The 21,540-nt window shown below is 42.8% G+C and overlaps 1 protein-coding gene across 3 annotated transcripts in view; it reads left to right on the top strand.

Annotated features, from left to right (window-relative positions):
- The first annotated feature begins 9,978 nt into the window (after window positions 1-9,978).
- The window catches only part of DNAJA3 (DnaJ heat shock protein family (Hsp40) member A3), a 78,825-nt gene continuing 67,263 nt past the window's right edge, over window positions 9,979-21,540 (top strand). For 2 of the 3 annotated variants that reach the window (XM_033962741.1, XM_033962743.1), the window contains exons 1-3: window positions 9,979-10,255; window positions 13,654-13,793; window positions 18,201-18,284. In XM_033962741.1, coding sequence (XP_033818632.1) covers window positions 10,033-10,255; window positions 13,654-13,793; window positions 18,201-18,284 — 447 coding nt within the window. In that variant the 5' untranslated portion in view covers window positions 9,979-10,032. The remainder of the gene's footprint in view (window positions 10,256-13,653; window positions 13,794-18,200; window positions 18,285-21,540) is intronic. The other variant, XM_033962742.1, reaches the window with a different exon arrangement.

The following is a 21,540-nucleotide window of genomic DNA, read 5'->3' on the forward strand; positions in this document are numbered from 1 at the left end:
ATAGAGGTGGTTCAGAGAAAATCTCATGTAAGCCTAGGATATGCCAATGTTGTTTAATAAGAGAGGTCAGCACCCCCGATGCCTTTGAGAAAGGGAGAACACAAATCATCCTCTCTTCCTCTTGGGCTCGAGGTTTATCCACAAGTAGTAACTCCCTATGGGCGTACCGGGCCCTCAAATAGGCCCGTCTAATAGAACTTCTGGGGTACCCTCTCTCTAGAAACCGTTTTCCTAAATCCTTAGCTATTCTCTTAAATTCTTCTAGCGAGGAGCAGATCCTGCGCACTCGCAGGTACTGGCTGATAGGCAGACTGTATTTCAATTGATAGGGGTGATAGCTGTCAAAATGAAGGAGGGTGTTACGGGCCACCGGTTTCCTATACAAAGTAGTCTCTATCCTTAAATGATCCTTACTTATAAGTATGTCCAAAAACTCAATCTGGCTTTTGCTAAAATGAGGAATAAACTGTAAATTGGGGTTCAGAGTGTTAATCCAGACACAAAAATCCCCTAGACCCTCCTCAGTGCCCTCCCAAAGGAAAAAAATGTCGTCTAAAAACCGTTTCCATAGGGGAACATTTTGAAAGGATTCAGATGGATATACTAGCTCCTTCTCAAATTTCCCCATATATAGTGTTGCGATGGAGGGCGCCAAAGTTGCCCCCATCGCCACACCCTCAATCTGTTGAAAAAAAGTCCCTTTGTATTCAAAAAAGCTGTTCTTAAGAACCCATTGGGCTAGTCTTAACAGAAAGGGAGTGGATATCCTACGGTGTTTAGTCCTATTTATCAGCACCTCCTCTATAATCGAGAGAGCCTCATTTTGGGGTATCTTGGTGTACAACGATACCACATCAAAGGTGACAAAAAACGTATCATTATGGGGGACAATGGTCTCATTAAGGGTCCTAAGGAGATGAGACGAGTCTTTTAAATAAGACTCCACCTTTACAGCCTCCTCCTTAAGAAAGACATCCAAAAATTTGGATAAGGGTTCTAATAGACTATCTCTGGTGTTGACTATAGGTCTGCCAGGTGGTTTGGACAGATTTTTATGGATTTTGGGTACAAAGCGGATGCTGGGGGTCCTAGGGTATTTTTCCAGCAAAAACTGGTATTCTTTAGAAGTTATCTCTCCCAGTTCATCTTTCATCAATGTTCCTGTGGGATTATCCAACAGTTTTCTATATGCTATTGTGTCATTTAGTTGTCGCTCCGCTTCCTCCTCATATTGCTGGGCATCCTGAATCACAATAGAACCCCCTTTATCCGCCTTGGAAATAATAATCTGGTCCATGTCCCTGAGTTGACGTAAAGCTAAATGGTACCCATATGGCATGTTGTATTGGATCTTTGAAGATTGTATCGATATCTCAAATTTCGTGATCCCATCAAGGACTAAATCCTTAAAGGTGGTAAGTATGGGGTCCATCACACCCGGAGGGATCCACTTAGAGTCCTTCCTGATCACAGATAAATCTTCAACATTAGGGATCTCCGTCCTGGATTGGAAGAAAATCTTAATACTTAGCTTCCTGATGAATTTGTGGAAAGCAATTTTGAGCTGAAAAAAATCAGGTTTCCCTTGGATCACATATCCGAGACCCAGCTCCAACACTTCCCTTTGGTCAGATGTTAATATCATCGAGGAAGATAAGTTAGTTACTAGGGACGTCATTTCAACTTCGCTCCTCTGCCTCGGGCTTGACCCCGGCCTCTGGTCCTGGACTTGGCACTTTGCCCTCTCGGGGGGGGTTGTTGTCCTTCGTCCCCCGATGTCTTGGTACTAGTGTCCCCAGAATCCCCACTGGACCCATTAGATTCATCTGTAGAAGCCTCAAATGCTACCCTCTTTTTGGTCTGTGTTGGAGCCTGCCTTTTGTTCCAGGTGTAAACTTTTCCCGCCAAGTAATCCTTTTCATCCCTTTTCCACTTCTTAATTTTCGTCTGCTTAATGGATTCTCGAAGCTGTTTGTGTCTGGATTAACACTCTGAATCCCAATTTACAGTTTGTTCCTCATTTTAGCAAAAGCCAGATTGAGTTTTTGGACATACTTATAAGTAAGGATCATTTAAGGATAGAGACTACTTTGTATAGGAAACCGGTGGCCCGTAACACCCTCCTTCATTTTGACAGCTATCACCCCTATCAATTGAAATACAGTCTGCCTATCAGCCAGTACCTGCGAGTGCGCAGGATCTGCTCCTCGCTAGAAGAATTTAAGAGAATAGCTAAGGATTTGGGGAAAACGGTTTCTAGAGAGAGGGTACCCCAGAAGTTCTATTAGACGGGCCTATTTGAGGGCCCGGTACGCCCATAGGGAGTTACTACTTGTGGATAAACCTCGAGCCCAAGAGGAAGAGAGGATGATTTGTGTTCTCCCTTTCTCAAAGGCATCGGGGGTGCTGACCTCTCTTATTAAACAACATTGGCATATCCTAGGCTTACATGAGATTTTCTCTGAACCACCTCTATTTTCGTACCGTAGGGGTAAGACCATAGGTCAGACCCTTAGGAAAGTAACACATCCAATAGAATACGCTGAGCACAACAAATGTCACCAGTGCCAATGGTGTGATCTCACGCTGGAGGGGGCTCAATGGACTGACCCCCAATCAGGATATTCAGTAAAAGCCAGGTCAAACACGACATGTAAATCGATCAGGGTGGTATACATTATTGTTTGCCCCTGTGACTTGGTGTACGTGGGGCGAACTAAACGGGCGATTAACATACGGTTGAATGAACATAAATCTCGTATCAATACCAGGACGTTGCAGGCCCCTATAGTCCAGCACTGGCTTGAGAAAGGCCATGAAATCCAACATTTAAGATGGAGAGTGATAGAGTGTATGAGTGATAAAGAGCTGGAGGGTGATTGGGAGGGGAGGTTAAACTTTTCTGAACAGCGTTGGATCTACCGCCTGAACATGGTGGTTCCTAAGGGATTAAATAATGAATTAGAATGGGCTTCATTAATATGATCTAGGTTCTGGGGGACGTTTGTGAATCCAGTCTGGTATAATTAACCTGGTAAACAGTATTAAAGGGGAGGAGTAAGCTTAACAAACTCTACGTCACACAATGACGTCCCCAATAGTATGGGACGTGGTTGTCGTGTATACGTATAAAACAGCTGACTAAAAGCGTGACCGCCATTTCGTCTCTGACGCATTGGAGGGGAATATGATTTCAAACGGTAAGAGGTTGAAAGTTTATAATGAATATGGTACACCTAATAGAAGTAATATGGTAAAAGGCTAGGCATATAGGAAAAATACATATATATTTTTTATTTTTCTAGGGAGAGGGAGCCTTGATAAAGCCCTGTCATTTGGGCGAAACATGTTGGACAACTGATGTTTTCTACCCTCCCGACTAGCGTCATTAAGCTAAGTACTTTTAGCATATTTATATTCAAGTTAAGTTAATAGCATTTATGAGACATAAAAACATAGGTCCAGTGACGAAAGGGTGCATAAAGTCCCGCACTATGAGATATATTTGAGCGCGTGGTGGCCCTCTGAGGACCCATAAAAATTAACATTACTAATGCTCGTAGAATGAAGTGGGGCAGACTTGCGAGGTAACGTCTTGCATGAACGGATTGATCTATGATAGTGTAGGGTCATGAAATAGTTAACTGTTGTTTAAAATATTGCTCTGGCCTACATAGCTGAAAACAGTGTATAATCTATTGACTGCATCTGCCTAAAATGTATGTCCCTACCTTACCACATTGTAAGCTGAATAGATAAGAGTTTGAGCCATGATGTACCCTGCCCTTCTGTACATTTAACTGTTAGAGTTAGATAGGTGTCCTGCTAGTGACCTGCTAGTGTGAGCTTAGAACCAATGAGTGTTAAGAAAAGTAACACGTGAAAAGCTTTTTCTAGAATTCAGTTGTATAGCCAGAAAAATGAATAAATATCTCTGTAACTTCCTGGTTTCGGCACTTCTGAGCCAGCTTGAAGCTCAGGGGTCCAACATGCATGCTGTGAATAAATTTCTTTTACTTTCTTCACGCCTCTGACTTTGTGTGTCCAAGTGACCTTTCATTTGGCTTCCGAACAGGGACTTGAAGGTCTCTTGACCACTGGTTACTCGATTGGTCACTTGTTTCTGGTCCTACGGCTGATATGTCTGCTTAGCCGGCTGCCTTCCTTTTGGGGGGTTGGCAGACCTCAGGACGTTGGACCGCTTCAACTGACTTATCTAGTCTCAGTTTAAAGTACAAGAATCTGTATCTGTATCTGTATCTGTATCTGTACCTGGAGTGGCCACTATCTGGTAAGTGGGGATTGATCATCCCTATCCTGTCTCTCGTCTCCTGCCTAGTAAGCCACGTGATCTGTCGCTGAAAAGTTGTGGGGAAGGATTCTAGGAACTGTTATTTTCTGGTTGAGTAACTGAACTGAAATCTGTTGTGTTTTGTGTGTTTGAGAGTGTCTGAGACGTCCTTGAGGACGAAGCGAGTGTGGACCTGTTAGTACTGCGTTTCCCTAGTCCGGAGACGGGCGGGGCCAGGAATTCAGGGAAGTGTTTTTGTCCTCCATTGCACAATGGGGGGATGTCTGTCTACCTGTGGGGATCCCTTGATATGTTAGCTAATTTTAAAAAAGGAATTTGTCTTTGATTATACTTAACAAATCAACCCTTATTTGTCTGTGCCAGTTAGAATGGCCGATATTTGGTGTGGGCTGGCCCCCTCTGGCTCCCTGGAAGAGGACATAACTCGTCAGGTTTTTATGCATTCGTTTGCTGTCAGTTCCTCTTCCAGTCAGCCAATTTTTGCATTCCAATGGGAAAACCCTTCCACTGGACAAACCTCCTAAGTAACCTGGACCCGTCTATCCCAGGGCTTTAAAATTAGCCCCTCTCTATTCAGCACTGCCCTTGCTTCAGACCTTGCCAAATTCTTCCCTTCATCTGATTCCCAAGTCCTGCAGTATCCCGGGTTTTTTATGAGTTCTGTCTGTTCAAATGTTTCAGTGAAGTTTAAACTGTCAGTTGTTCACAGCATGAGAGGAGAGTACTTTTCCTTTTGTGCTGATAAGGGCCATGAAGTGTGTAGCACTTCCAATGTGGTTTCTCCTGAAACAGTTTTGCATTTGAAGTTTTTGGCTATGTTATAAAATGTATATGCATATTCAGAAATGCATATAAACGAAAAATATGATTTCTGGAACTTATATTCCATGCTAAAAAGAAGTTCTTTGTCCAAATTTAGTAGTTATTTGTCTAAATTTATAAGTTCTGAAAAGGACTACATCTGTAATTTGATCTCTTTGATCTTTAAGCAACTCTCTCTCCTTTGTGAAATTCTGTAGGAAGGGGGAGTAAGTCTCTACTGAGACCCATGTTGATTGTAAAAAAAAATAAAAATGAACAATGTTTAAACTTGTGAGTACAGTAAAACTTTGGTTTGGGAGCATAATTTGTTCCAGAAGTATGCTTGTATTCCAGGGCACTAGTGTACAAAAATATACATACTTGTATTGCAAGCCCTTGCTCGTTTGGAACAGTCACTGCATTCCTGCAGCGTCATATAGAGAGGAACCATTGGCTCAGTTGTGAAAATGTGATGCTTCTATACTGTATGTACGTGTATTGCAAGACGTTGCTGGTATAGCAAGTTAAAATTTAATCATTGCTTGTCTTATAGAACACTTGCAAACCAAGTTATTTGCAATCCAAAGTTTTACTGTATATTCCAATCTTTGTTTTGTAGTTCTGTATATAAAAAATGTAAGTTTAGGTATAACAATGTAATTTTTAGGAATGCTTTTGTATTGAAGTAAATATTTTTGCCAGTCAGCTGATAGTGAAGGGATTGCTGCTTTAGAGAGCGCTTGTGTCAGACTACCCTGCTTAGTGGGTGGATCCAGAACTGCTTTTAGCTTAATTTTATAAGTCAGCTCTTTGGGGTAGGAACCTGATATAGAATAGGGATTGAGAACAATTCTTATGTGTTAGTACACATCTTAAGTTCAATTATTTTGTACCTTCTCTAATCTTTTGTAAACCACATAGCTCTTCACGGTATTGCGGTATATAAACTGTTATTATTATTATTTATCTGAGTCTTTCAGATAGTGGGTCTGCCTTTTAAATTTTCCTGTGGCCATATTTACATTGATTTCAAGTATGCCTTCCTCGTGTCACCTACCTTGGCTTTCAAATCTCCAAGGGTACCAGGTCCCTTCCTACACCGAGGTCTAGGCTGTCTGTAGTCTCCCTGTCCCTGATAACTGCAAGGCTCTGAGCACCTTTCTCAGTATTGCAGGATACTGTCCCATCTGGATCCCTGATTTCTCTACTATTGCTCGTCCTCTGTATGATTCCACCAAAGGCGCTGACTCAGCCCCTTTTGTCTGGACCCAACTTCAGGAGCGGTCTTTTCGCTGCCTCCAAAAACTTCTGACTCAGGCCCCTGCCTTCTGGCCCTTCTGCCCAAGAAGCTGAGCTTTATGCCCTCACTTTTGCCCTGCGCCACTCTGCCTCTCAGTCTTGCAATATATATATACTGACTCCAAATATGCTTTCCTTAACTTGCATTCCCATAGGGCCATCTGGACACATCGAGGTTTCATTATAGCCTCCGGCCGCCTGATCCATCATGCTCCCCTCATTCTTGACCTTCTTGAGGCCGTACAACTACCCTCACGTGTTTCTGTTATGCACTGCCATGCTTACAGACGCGTGACGGACCTTGTCTCTCGTGGCAATGCCCTTGCCAACCGCACAGCCCGAGCTGCCAGTCTCTGCCCCCTCTTTCGGCTCCTCTGTATACAATCATTCCTTTTCTGGATTCCCTTACACCCCAGTACGCTTCTCAGGAACAGACTTGGGCATGCATTATTTTGGGCCAGTCTGTCCTGAAAGGGGGGTGGATACAAAATGCGCCAATTCAAGTGCCAATCCAGACCCACACACTGATACTTCAAACGCAAGCACAACACCCTCATAGTTATTCCTCAACACCTGGCCCTCATGATTGTCAAAAGATGCCATGATCTGGCACACTCTGGAGAACCCGCTATGAAAATTGACTCTCAAGAGACATTTCTTTATCAATCACCTTGATCAGCTAGTCCGGAATATGGTCCGACAGTGTGTTGTCGGTTCTAGAATAAAATTCCCAATCAGATGACTGCCACCTCTTGGATACCAACCTATTGGAACATATCCGATGCAGGTTCTGTCTGTAGATTTTACCCACATGCCCATTTCCGTTCCCTCAGTCACTTCCTAGTCTTCACAGACACCCTGACTAGATGGGTCAAAGCCTTCCTTACTTGCACTGAACGCGCCAGGGAAGTAACCAAACACCTCCTGAATAATTCCGTGCCTTGATCTCCTTGTTTTTATAGGCAGTGACAATGGCCCTGCTTTCATTGCCGATGTTGTCCAACAAATTGCTCAGGCCCTCCAAATTGAATAGAAATTATATGCTGCTTACCATCCTGAGAGCTCTGGTCAGGTCGAAAGAATAAACAGAACTCTTAAGACCCTTCTCACAAAATGAATTGAAAAAACTAATCTGTCCTGGCCTGTCCTGCTGCCTTCTGTTCTTTTTCAGATTAGATGCATCCCATCTAAGCCCCATTTGAGCTCATGTCCGGCCGGCCACCACCCATTGTGAACCCAGATCCTGGTTCCTTTGCTACTCTGGGATCAGATATCCTCCAGAGTCAGGTCCAGTCTTTAGCTAAAGCCCTTTAAGAGCTCCATAAATGGGTCCTGGAAAGGGCCCCACTATCGATAGCTACACAAGTCCATGGGTAATTCCCTGGAAATACAGTATGGCTAAAACTTGGAAGTCAGACCCCCTGAAACTTAGGTGGATAGGTCCTTTTACTGTAATAATTTCTTCTCTTACAGTTGTCAAGGTGTCCGGACATGAAACTTGGTTCCACTACAACACGGATCTTCAGCTGAAGCTTTCTAAGACCTCAAAAGTTCTGAATATTTACCACTGTACTTAGCAGGTGTTCTGAATATAATTCTTTATAAGTGTTTGAGTTTAATTGACTGCCTGTGGTTCACACTGCCTTTAGCAAGTGTCTTGAGTATAACTGTTTGAAGTTTTCTAAGTTGTGCCTGAAAGAAAAATGAGTTTCCCCTGTTAGTATATATATATCTGATATTTGTGTTGCCCTTACTTATGCTTCTTTCTTCTGTATTTCTTTCCTATTGTACTTAACAAGTGCAGCCCCTTTGCCTGATGTTTGTTTGCATGAAGGAGTTAAGTACAGAAAGTGTCAAACATCAGAGAGTATTTTCTGTTTCCAACCTACTGGTGATGAAGTTTAAAAGTGGGCGGAAATCTGCATTGATGATGTTGAGGGTCCACTTATCAACTAGACTCTTATTGTAGACCCCACTCACCCGGTGTCTTTGTATTGTGATACATGTGTGCTATTTGATGTTTCTCAAGGTCATGGTACTACCCCTAATTCAGTTTTGTGTGGCTCCCTAGATTGACAGCGTTATTATACCAAATGTGCTAAGTATATAGGTCTGTATAACCTGATGCCTTTAAGAACTGCCCCTATGAGGAAACCTTCACTAATGGTGGAGCCTGTCCTTTATGAGAAAGAATACCCCGTCTGCCTCCCTTACTATAGGTCCTAGCTCCGGCCCCTTGTGTACTACAGGCTACTGTAATCCCATGGTTTTCACTCTCACTGACCCACATAACTGGAATGCCAATGTCCAAGTCCAGAAGGCCAGAGACTGCATGGCATTGTATATTGATGGTAAAAGGTGAGACCCAGGTACTGATGTATATGTCCGAATTGTATCCCACTCATGTGCTCCTGTCTATCACTCTGTGGTGTTTCCCCAGTTTTATGAAATTATGAAAGTAGATACTAATATCCTGTAATCACTAGAAATCTGTTTATATAGTTTGCTGAAACTATAGGTCAGACTCTTAATGTTAGCAATTATTTTGTATGAGGAGGGACTGGTATGGGAGAACAGTGGCTATGGGAGGCAAAGCAGCTGGACATGTTAAACCTGACTTCACAGACCCTCACTTTTACGTCAGGTCCACGACCTTCACGATGGGCCTTGCATGCTGTGAATAAATTTCTTTTACTTTCTTCACGCCTCTGACTTTGTGTGTCCAAGTGACCTTTCAATAGTACTCTTCATTCAAAATATAGGTGAAGTAAGTGCCTAGGTTTTCATTCAATCTTTTGAAGTATGACAGCTCATACCAAGTCTGTTTCTATTTCCTTTGCACCTACAAATAAATTTCTTATTAACTCAGGCCTATGGCAAATCGACACCATCCAGTTCACTATCTCATCTCCCAGATGTCTCTTGCTATCTAGTTCAAAATCAAGTCTTTGTCTCCGCCCCACCCACACTGGGAGAACGTTTCATGTATACACCACACTTTTCATTAAAAAAAAAAAAGTGTTTCCTTAATTTATTCAATTTTCTCCATAGGCACTTGCCTTGGGAATAGTTGTTTTTTTTTTTTTTTTTTTTGGGGGGGGGTTATTTTCCAGAGAGCTGATTCCTACTCTGGTGTGATCTAATTGCGTTACCAGACCTTATATCGTGGGTGTGCCTGCCTACTATTAAGTTGGGCCTTCCAAAACTACCTCCATCTCCTTTCCTCACAAACCAAATCAATATTTCTTTATTACTGCGCGACTATTTAAATGCCATTCATATTTAAATTTGTATAAATGACTATCACTACCGGTTCTAAGGATTATTTTGCATGCACTCTTGAAAAAAAACTAGCTTCCTAGGTATTGCTTCCAATACAGTATACGCATTACGCAATATAAAAACCTCAGACAAAATCTCTCATGTGCCTAAAGCCTCTGCGCATGCTCACATTATACCAATTGAGTTACTGACGCGCTTTAAAGACGCGGTTAGCGTCTCTCATGATAGGATGTGGGTAGTTTAAGACGCATGCGCATTATCTTTACCCGGCTTCTTGGAGCAGGCGCAGTTTAGGGGGTAGTTGTGAGCATGCGTAGTCAGGGATACTGTGCGGTAAGATGGCGGTTCGGTGTTCCTCACGCTGGTTGGCGGTCGTCCTGTCAGGGTCGCAGAGCACTGGGTCGAGGCTGAGCTTCAGCCGTGGACTGTGGCATGAAGCAGCATTTATAAATTTTCTTTGTCGGAGGTTGCAAGCTGTTGTATTTTCTCCGCGCTTGGGAGTTGCGACGAGCCGGGGATGGTTGCTGACATCTGGCCACACAGTTGGAGGTAGTGGAACAGGTGAATTACGCAAAGAGCAGAGGAAGCGGGAAAGAAGGCAACGAAACAGTTGTGAGCTAGATTAAGTTGAAAAGAAAAGAAGGGGTGACATATACTAGAGGACATTCTATAAACCGACTGGTAGCCGACTTAGCATGAAATATTTTTTTTTCCACATCAAAGTACTTCTAATTAGTTGCATTTATTGTTGGAGAATACAGTTAAATATAGTAGTGTAGATGTGCTTTTGAAAGGTTTGGATAGGTAATGTGAGGACTCGGGATAGATTCATTAGCTATTAGCCAAGTAAAGTTAAGATTTAGTATCTTTTATTTAAGTGAGAAGTAAGTAACATGAATTATACTTGGCATTTTAGTTTTTGTCCTCATCAGGATCTATCAGTTACCAAGTGACAAGACGGCCTATTGTAAGAGACAGAACTCTTTCGTAAACAAATCGTTGATCTGACACTACATAGTTAGGTTTTATGTAGGTATTGGGGGGTCAGCTAAAAGCAGATAAAAGATAATAATAAATGGTAAGGGTCTGTATCATTATTGTTGAGAAGTATACATAGATTGCTAGGAAAGAGAATAGGGCATAACTGCAGGGTCAGCAGCTGTAAGGATGACAAGGGATGGTGCAAAACTTCACACTGGTGCTAGAGGCTATTAGCATGCTCAGAGTGTTCAGAGGGCAGTGCCCTCTGTGGCTCCAAAGTATTAAAATATGGACATAAATTAGCTATTCCTTCCCATGCTCGGAGAAACTGCACAAAATCCCCATGCCCTAAAGCAGTGTTTTCCAAGTTGGTCCTGGAGTACCCCGTTGCCAATCAGATTTTCAAGATATCCACAGTAAATATGAAAGATTGCATTTAATAGAGATAATGTATGTACATTAATTTCATGCATATTTGCTATAGATAGATATCCTGAAAACCTGATTGGCAAGGGGTACTCCAAGACTGACTTGGAGAAACCTGCTCTAATGCAGGAAAGTTACTGCCAGCTCAGAGTTGGTGGTGCCTTTTTTTTTTTTTTTTTTAAAGGCTGTGGTTCTGGCACCAATTGGCAGTTCCTCTTTGGGTGATCACTACTACTATATGATTGCCCAGAAACAGAATCTCCCCATTACATTATTTTCCTTTCCTAAACTAAACTAAACCTTAGGTTTGTATACCGCATCCTCTCCACAATCGTAGAGCTTTCCTAATCTATTCTCACAGGCATTGATGCTCAAAACTCCAGTGCTGTATGTAACAGCACAGCAAAACAACTTCTCAATGCTCAACATTAATAGTATGCAAATTATGTGCACACTGTTATCATTGGGAAGTTAAGAGAGAAGAACATGCCTGGTGCTTGTGCACAAAAGTATGGTAAGCTCTTGTGCACGTGCACCAGGCAAACCTGAAGGTGACATTCACACAGATACCTGTTTTCTCTGCCTTTAAATATAAGCCTTCCAATTTTTTCACTTGGAAGGCTTATATTTAAGATGGAAACAGGCACCCATAGATTCAAAGGGGTGGGAGCATCAAATGGCTCTTTTAGCCAAATATTTATAGAGATAAGTTAGCAATAGAGAAACTGGTGGTTCTTCCCACTTTATCCTCAGAGGTATCGCTGAAGAGAAGAATCCTAATTATTAATTCACTATTTTAATCTCCATTTAGTTTGTAACCAAACATATTGAAATGCACTATAATAGCATGGAGTCATATTATGTGGTAACTAAGTGCAGACTAGTGAGAAAAGTTCTGCAGGGATCATTTACTAATAGTGCATGCTACTAGCACTGTTAGCTTGTGCTGTTTATTGCAAGGCCTGCTTTATTCTTGTGGGCCATGTTTAACACTTGCTAACCATTAGTAAATGACACTTTGGAGCTCATAATCAAAACAAAAAATACGTACAAAAATCAGCCTAAGTCGGTACTTGGATGACCTAAAAGATCAGCCAAGTGCTGATAATTGAAACTGGTTTTTGGACCTAGTCAGAGACTTGTTAGGCCTCTGAAACTTGCTGTGCACCCAGAGCTCAAAAGGGTGATTTTGGAGGAGTGGTTAGGGTGGAAGGTGGGCAGGATGTGGGTCAACCTAGACTTAGGGCTCCTTTTACTAAGGTGTACTAGCCCGCGCTACATGGAAAATACTAACACAAGCTCTATGGAGGCGTTGGCGTGTAGCTCGCACGGCAATGTAGCGTGCACTAAAACTGCTAGCGCACCTTAGTAAAAGGAGCCCTTAGTCATCCTGCAGCGAAAATCTAAAGTTTGATGAGGTTGCCTAGATGGAACTTATACCTTGTGACTTAGACAAAGTCAAAACAGGTATAACAGGGCCTGCCGTGATCAGTTTAGCAGCCCAGGCAACCCGTTCCTCTCCCCCCCCTGGTGAAGACTACCAGCAGGAGGGATGCCCAGTCCCTCCTGCCGGAGCCCCCCCCTCCGTGAAAGGTCGGTGGCCCCTGTACCCCCAGCCCAACTGAATCACCACCCCCTAGCCCAGCCAGGAATCCCCCTAGCCCAGCCAGGAGTCCCCCCTACCTTTTTTAGTCAGACGGATGGATGGATGGTCTGTCCATCTGGCAGGCCCAACTTCACCCAAATGGCGGGCCTTCCCCTTCCTGGTGCATCAGGTGCCCGGGCCAACCGGAATCTTAGGACTGTCTCCCAAAGCTGACCCACGCCGAAGACTGCCTGCCCCCAAGCCAACCCGCTGCCGATTCCTCCTCCATCTGCCCCCACCAGCTCCATTTAATTATCCCCCGCTGCCGCAATCCGCCAGCTTCATTTAATTACCCCTGCCGCCGCAACTCTAGGAAGTGCTGGGCCAGGCGGCTGCAGCGATTGCACACCGCCAGCCCACAAGCCTTCCCCCCGACATCAATTCTGATGTCGGAGAGAAGGTCCAGGGCTGGCCAAGCAGCAATTCACTGGCTCGGAACCTTCTCTCCGACATCAGAATTGACATTGGGGGGGGGGGGGGAAGGCTTGTGGGCTGGTGGCGTACAATCGCTGCACAGACTTGGCCCTTTCTGGAGTTGCGGCGGGGGATAATTAAATGGAGCTGGCGGCGAGGGGTGGCAGGAAGGAATTAGCAGTCAGGCTGCATACCTCTAACAGGCAGTCCACGTACCTCCTAGGGTACGCACATTGCAAGTTGAGAAACACTGCTTTAAACCATCTAGGTAAAATTCTAAGCAATAGAGAAAAAATGAGAAGCAAGCTAAAATGTATAAGAAATTACAATATCTGTGTTAGTAAGGTCTGGTAATTTAGAAGTAGAGCAAGCTGTATAAGATTTTATAACAGTTTTTAGTGTTTGTGATTTATTCTTGACTTTTCTTTTTTTTAACACTTTATTTAATACTCAAAATTGCAATGACAAAATATTCTTGACTTTTCTATTTTAGGCATCACATTTTTTCCTTCGGTCTCTGCTGCTGCACCATTTCACACTAGCTCTTTTTTCTGTGCAAAAGCTGACTATTACCAAGTACTGGGGGTGCCACGAAGTGCTAGCCAGAAGGAGATTAAAAAGGCCTATTATCAGGTACGCATACTTGAAGGAAAATGATCTTAATAGATACAAAAGTTCTTTTTCCAGGCTTTAGGGGGAAAAGGTCTGACTTGGTTAAAGTTTCATTTAGGACTAATGTACTGTTGTACCTACAATATTGTTATACCTACAAGGTTGATTTTGATTCCAAACTAGCTGCAAGCCTCAGATTAAGTACAACTAAATATCTTAGAAGTAGAGGGAACGATTTCCAAGACAGAAGAGCCACATGTTTAAGGATAACATAATTTTTGATTGCAGGTTGTCAGTTTAATTTATACATGAGGAACTGAAGATTTTTGTCCCCAGGGTATAATTTTCCTTGTGTGTACAATAAATGTTCCATATTTCAACTCTAATAATTGAGCATATAATAATTTTTGAATCTTGCTATAACCACCATTATCTGTATTTATTGGGATTTATTAAATTACTTTTATCCTACAACCCTTTGCAATAGGAAAGCATTAAATAAAAATTTAAAAAAAGGACTATTCACAGTGAATGTAAGAAAATCACCAAAATTCTATTCTGGCCAGATACTAAAAAAAATAGATAGGCTAACGAGGTATTTTAATTTTGAAAAAGATGTAGCACCCCCCACTCTCACTCCATAACCAGTATCTCTTAAAAAAGAAGTGACAACAAGTGGACTACTAAAATCAGAGTACGCTACCCATGTCTCAGAAAACGGCTACAATCATTGGGGTTAAAGATCTAGTTTTCAAAATAAGAGCTTTTAGTAAAGATTTTGGGCTCCTTTTACAAAGGTGTGCTAGGGCCTTAACGCACGTTAAATTCCTGAGCGCATTAGCCACTACCGCCTCCTTTTTTAGGAGACGGGAGATTTTCGGCTACCGCACGGTAATTTTGTGCATGCGCTAAAAACCCTAGCGCACCTTCGTAAAAGGAGCCCTTTACGCTTATACCGGGGGTCGGCAATCCGCGGCTCCAGAGCCGCATGCGGCTCTTTTCCACCTTTGCCGCGGCTCAGGTAGTGTGTCACGCAGGCATGCAGCATACAAGTCCGGCGTCGCGGCGGGAAATAGCCATGCTGAGCAGTGAGCTCAGCACGTACACAGATGAAAGCCTTGCTTGCTGATTGGTCCGGCGGCCCCGCCCCGCCGTGCCACCGGACCAATCAGCAAGCAAGGTTTTCATCTGTGTAGTGCTGAGCTCACTGCTCAGCATGGCTATTTCCCGCCGCGACGCTGGACTTGTAAGATGCACGCCTGAAAAAGAAATCATCCTGGCCGGGGTCGGTGTCATGCTCCGGAGATCTACAGCCTTCCTATTTCCCTCTCCCTTCTACCTGCTTCCGGCCACATCCCCTGCTCCGCGGCTCTCTTCGGCAACTCAGCAGCAGCGATCGACACAAGCTTCTGACGTCGGGGCCTACCCTCTGCGAGTCCCGCTTGTTTCAACTTCCTTTTTCCACAAAGGCGGGACTCGTAGAGGGAAGGCCTCGATGTCGGCAGCTTGTCTTGATCACTGCTGCTGACGAGTTGCTGAAGAGAGCCGCGGAGCAGGGGGGTGTTGCCAGGTGCAGGTAGAAGGGAGAGGGCCAGATGCAGGACTCGTGGGTGAGGGAGGAGAAGAGAGAGAGAAAGAGAGAGGGGAGGGAAACAAAAGGAAATATTTCATACTGGGCTGGGCCGGAGTGGAGGGAGGATGGAAAGATTCTAGCTACAGGGTGCAGTAACAAAGGAAAAGGGGGGGAAAGCTGAAAATGGAGATAGTGACACAAAGAAGAGAAAGGGTAAGCAGGACCTACTGAATAAGGATAGAGATACAGAGGGGACATGAAGAGGAGGTGAAATAGAGACATAGAAGTAATGCTGAAAAAGTGTGGGGGGGGGGATAAAGACATTGAAAGGGCAAATGGTGAACATGGGGTAAAGAAAAGGACAGAGACAAATGAAGATTCTGAAAAAGTGGTGAGATAGGGATATAGGTGAGATAGACACAAAGAAGGGTGATGCTGGCAAATAGGTGGAATGGTAATTCTGACATACACAGAAGGGAAATGCTGGATCAAGGAGAGATGGGGCTCAGGCTGGATGGAATGAGGAGAAATGCCTTGTTGGCCCGGAACTTCCTCTCCTACGTCAGAATTGACGTCAGGAAGCGGAATGCTGGTCAGCGCGACGCTTCTGCAGGGAAAGCTTGGGACGGCGGTGGCTTGGGGGCTATTCCCCGATGGCGGTGGCAGCAAACCGAGTGGCTTGGGGGAGGGCACGGAGAAAGAAAGAAAGGGGGCAGACAGAGACAGAAAGAAGGGGGAACAGGGAGACAGAAAGAAAAAGTTGGAGGAGAGAATGAGGTCTGGAGGAGAGGAAACATACAGGAGGCTGAAAGAAAGGAAGAAAGATTGGATGCACAGTCAAAAGAAGAAAGTGCAACCAGAGACTCATGATATCACCAAACAGCAAAGGTAGGAAAAATGATTTTATTTTCAATTTAGTGATCCTGTATATAGCATTAAGATAAGAAACAATATATGCAGTGTTAGATTTGTTTTATAATGGTTTTGCGGCTCCAAGTTTTTTTTTCTTTTCGAAAACGGGTCCAAGTGGCTCTTTATGTCTTAAAGGTTGCAGACCCCTGGCTTATACCATTGGTTTATGTTGAATTATAACTGATGTACACCACCTTGGGTGAATCTTGTAGCAGTTTTCTAAGAAGTGGATAGTGTACTCTGTTTTTAGTAGTCCACTTCTTGTCACTTCTCTTTTAAGAGACACTGATTGTGGAGTGGGGGGTACAACATCTTTTTCAAAATTGAAATACCTTGTTAGCCTACCTATTTTTGTTTAGTTTCTTGTCAGAACAGAGTTCTAGTGATATTTCTTACATCCACTGTAAATAGTCCTTTTTTTATGCTTTCCTATTGCAAGGGATATAAGGTGCTGTGTTGAGCACATTCACATGAGTATGCTTTTTTCAGTCTTTGGAGAAGGTGCCTGTAGGAAAAAGGGACCAAAGTTAGCAATGCAGCATGTACCAGTTGGGCTTACTGCTAAGAATTGGTGTTTGCATGAGGAAGGCAATAGGAACAAGCTTGCTTCAGTTTCAGGGATTGCAATTGATGGGAGACAGGCAGCAGCCAGCTCTAGTGAAAAATGTAAGAATATATGTAATATTTGACATACTGGCACAAATCAAAGGCCCATCCAATCCGGGTCACAAGTCACTGGCAAGATTTCAGAGAGTAAATAGATTTTTTGCTGCTTATCCTATGAACAAGCAGTAGAGTATGAGTGATGGTCTTTTTATGGAGCAGTGCCATTGACAATTGCCTATAACAGGAGATGGTTATGTATGAAATTGGGAGCAGCAGCATGAGGCTATGGGTGGAGAGTGGAGAATTTGGGATAAGGTGCAAATTGCATCTGAAGATCATGGGTGATGTCCAGGGGCACGACTTTTAGCATTAGTTGGGTTGCTGTAACAGTGGGAAGGAAGGAGAGTTGTCAAGAATAGCAGTTTGGAATGAAGTCTAAAGTGTTAATAGGTGGAGGGGGAGACTGGGGTCTACCAGCTGGAACCATATGACAGACTCGTAGGACTATTTAAAAATAGATTTAAGTTTAGTAGCACTATAGATACATTTGGAGTGGTAGTTGGATGTAGTTACTAGCACTGGTGTTTTCTGGTAATTACTAGTGCTGCCCGATTCACAATTTGAATCGGTTCACCAATTCACTTTGGGTGAATCGATTCAAAACAAAAAAAAATCGGCTTCCCGATTCGGCTGACCCTCCCCCCTAAAGCAGGAGCGGCAGCGCTGCTCTTGCTGGCCAGTCGCTGCCGCACCTGTGTCATTCTCTATTACCAAGGGCTTCAAAGTAGTACCTGGCGGGCCGCAAGCTTGAGACCACTGGATTAGGGGGATTTGGTTATAAGGAAGAAATCTGAGTTTCCACTCTAACTATGTGCATACTTTTGGAGGGGGGTGTTTGCGCTTCATGTTTTTGATTGGATAGCCTATAATTTTGACTTCTGAACAATTTATTAATATACCTTGTTATTTTAGCCTATAATTTTGACTTCTGAACAATTTATTAATATACCTTGTTATTTATGCTGGGGGGGGGGACTGAGTTGCCATGAACAGACTAAATTTAGTTTGTGTGTGTGAATTATTTTTGTCTTCCTTGTCTCTGCCTGAGATCGCAGGGGAAAACCTGAAGACTGTGACTATTCCTTTCTTTGCAACTAGTAAAACCACCCATTTGAACTGGCTGATAGATGTCACTCTTTAAGTGTCAGGTCTACCTCTGTGTCTCCCTCTTAAAGAGATCTCCTAAGTAGCAAGAACTGATTCTGGGAAATCAAAGTTCTGTACAGACTAGCGAATTTCACTGAATGATTCCAACATCTACTGTGTTGTTTTCTTAGCTTGCTAAGAAGTACCATCCGGACACCAACAAAGATGATCCTAAAGCTAAGGAGAAATTTTCACAGCTGGCAGAAGCCTATGAGGTAAAAAAAAAAAAAAAAAAACAACCAAAAACCTTTAAAAGCATTAAACTTGGGGGGAGGTGACCCTCTCTTTGTATATTGTTGGAAAAGTCTTAATCCTTCTCTGTTTCATGTGGTTGTGGGTTGTTATTCTCTTTACCAATAAAAAAGATTTTAAGTAAAAGCATTAAACTTCATCTCTAAGTTGCAAGTAATAACTTCTAAGATCAGAAATGAATTATCCACATATCAGCTTTTTGGGGTTTTGATTGATTTCTTTGGTCACATTCTAGTCTTGCTAAGGATTAAGGTTGATACTGGTACTTAGGCCCCAATGCTCAAAAGCTTTCCATGGCAGTAAAAGTCATTTAAAGCATTCTTCCTGGCATGGAAATCTACCCTGCCGATGCACAAAAGGATTCTCCATGGCTGCTACCAAGCTCAGTATTCTAATGAGCACCCCATGTAATACACAGCAGGGAAGCATGTTGTTTGCTGTGCAGCCTTATCTAAATTTATCTTTGTCAATTCCCATTGTACCAATGCCATGCCCTATTAATAACATCAAACCTTTGGGACAGTGCTGTGAACAAGGCTGCCCTGTGAACTTCTAAAAGCTAAGTTACTCAGCATTTCACATTCTGCTCTTTTCACTGTTTTTCAGCATTATATCTGCTTAATTTCTCTTCTCCCTGTTTCTTACTTAAAAAAAAACAAAAAAAAAGCATAAAAAAAATAAACCCTTCTCTTTCCTCTGTTAAATCTTATTTCCTCTTCCTCTTCATAGGAATAAGAGTAAGACTTTATTAACTCTAATTAAATCCTGGTGCCTGTGGCACAGGGTGACTAAAGTAGGGAAAATCCTGTTATAAATCCTGTGTTTTAGGGTAGTCACTGATTTGTTATAGAGCCTGCATTTTTGTTTAAAATACTGTGTTTTAGGGTGGTATAGAGCCTGTATTTCTGACTTACTAGTTTTTAGCCATTGTGATTAGGTGGAGAAGGGAGGGGCTCTGATTTACTTCTAAGGTTAACTGCATTATCTTTGAGACAGTGCTGTGAACAAGTCTGCCCTGTGAACTTCTAAAAGCTAAGTTACTCAGCATTTCATATTCTGCTCTTTTCACTGTTTTTCAGCATTATATCTGCTTAATTTCTCTTCTCCTCCCTGTTTCTTATTTAAAAAAACACAAAAAAAATAAACCCTTGTCTTTCTTTTGTTAAATCGTATTTCCTCTTTCCCTTTCATTTCATAGGAATAAGGGTAAGACTTATAGTCCCACCAACCCCAGGGACCATTTTTCATATATAGAGACCCAAATAATCAGGACTACTCAAATCAAGTCACTTCACAACCAATCAAGATGACCTTTATTCTATGCAATCACTGTAGTGCTTTAATTCCAAGACATACTATTTGGAGGCTTAAGGCTTGCCCCATCTGTCTTCAACTTGCTATTATTAAGGAAGAGCTCTGCAAACTTAAACAGGAATTGAATACAATTAAAGCAGCTTCCATCATTCCACAAAATCATACCAACTTACCATCTCTACCTCAAAGAATAAAACAGCCCAGGAATAAATGGGTCACAGTAGGCTCAGGAAGACTGCGACATGTAACACAGAAACATCCACCTTCACAAATATTACCTCTACAGAATTCCTTTGCTCCACTAGTGCACTGCGATACTCAAGAAAAAAGAAGGGAGATGGGACTGGAACCAATGAAGGTAACTCAAGAGAACAAGTGCACCCTAAGCACAAATAAAAAAGCCATAAACAGAAAACTATTACTGTTGGGGGATTCCATCATCAGAGGCATTAACCTTGGAACACAAGGTGAGGAGACCAAAATAGTGAAATGTCTTCCAGGATTCTCAGCTACCAGGAGTTCCAGGCAAATACAGACTATAATTAAGGAAGAAACTAAGGATTTTAACACTGATGTTGTTATCCATCTGGGAACAAATGACCTGGCTAACAACTCCACACTTGCAGCACAGAAAGCTTTTCGGGAGCTTGGTGACGGTGTGAAACCTTTTGTAAAGACTTTAGCTTTTTCTGAAATACTGCCTGCATATGGAAAGGGAGAGCAAAGAGTGAAAAACACAGAGGACTTTAATAGATGGCTCAAAGCCTGGTGTCATCAAGAAGGCTTCAGGTACATAGGAGGATGGGGAAATACATGGAAGGACAAGAAGCTATATTGCACTGGTGGGCTACATATTACTACAGCAGGAAAAAGAAACCTTGCAGAGAAATTTAGAAAATATTTTTCTAGGCATTTAAACTAGAAGGTGGGGGTGGTGTATGTACGAAGGACAATTATAGAGACCACCCCCGGCAAAAGAAAAGATGTGATAGAGGTAAAGATTGCAACATAAACAATATCAGCAACTTATTTCTTAGTATTGCAACGGAAAGTGAAACGAAACAAAAATCCATACGAAAAAGGAGATTATCGCTGAAAAATAGCTGGAAAGCGATGACCACAAATGCTCGCAGTCTAAGCAACAAAGTTCATGATCTGCAAGCCCTGATGTTAGAGGTAGATCTAGATATTGTCGCTATCACAGAGACATGGTTCAGTGAATCACATGGATGGGATGCAAACATACCGGGATATAATCTTTTTAGGAAGGACAGAGATGGTCAAAAAGGTGGAGGAGTAGCTTTCTATGTAAAGATCAATATCCAAGCGACCGAAATGCAAGGGACCTGGGGAGAGGAAGAAGCGATATGGATTGCTCTGAAAAGAGAAGATGGAACTTCTAACTACGTGGGTGTAGTCTAAAGACCTCTGACTCAATCGCAGCAAATTGATAAGGATCTGATTGTGGATATCCAAAAGTTTGGAAGGAAAGAGGAGGTTCTGCTGTTGGGAGATTTCAACCTGCCAGAAGCGGACTAGAATGTTCCGTCTGCGGAATCAGAAAGAAGTAGGGAGATTGTGGATGCCTTTCAAGAGGCTCTGCTCAGACAAATGGTGACGGAACCCACAAGGGAAAAAGCGATGTTGGATCTGGTCCTCACAAATGGAGATAGTATCTCTAATGTTCGAGTGGGTGCTCACCTGGGAAGTAGCGATCATCAAACGGTTTGGTTTGATATAACGGCTAAAGTGGAGAGCGGCCGCACGATACTTAAAGTCCTAGATTTCAAACGTACGGACTTTAATGCAATGGGAGAGTACCTGAAGAAAGAGCTGTTAGGATGGGAGGACATAAGAGAAGTGGAAAGACAGTGGTCTAAGCTGAAAGCGATAAAAATGGCTACG

The sequence above is a fragment of the Geotrypetes seraphini genome, chromosome 11 (genome assembly GCF_902459505.1).
Source record: "Geotrypetes seraphini chromosome 11, aGeoSer1.1, whole genome shotgun sequence".
NCBI classification, from domain to species: Eukaryota; Metazoa; Chordata; class Amphibia; order Gymnophiona; family Dermophiidae; genus Geotrypetes; species Geotrypetes seraphini.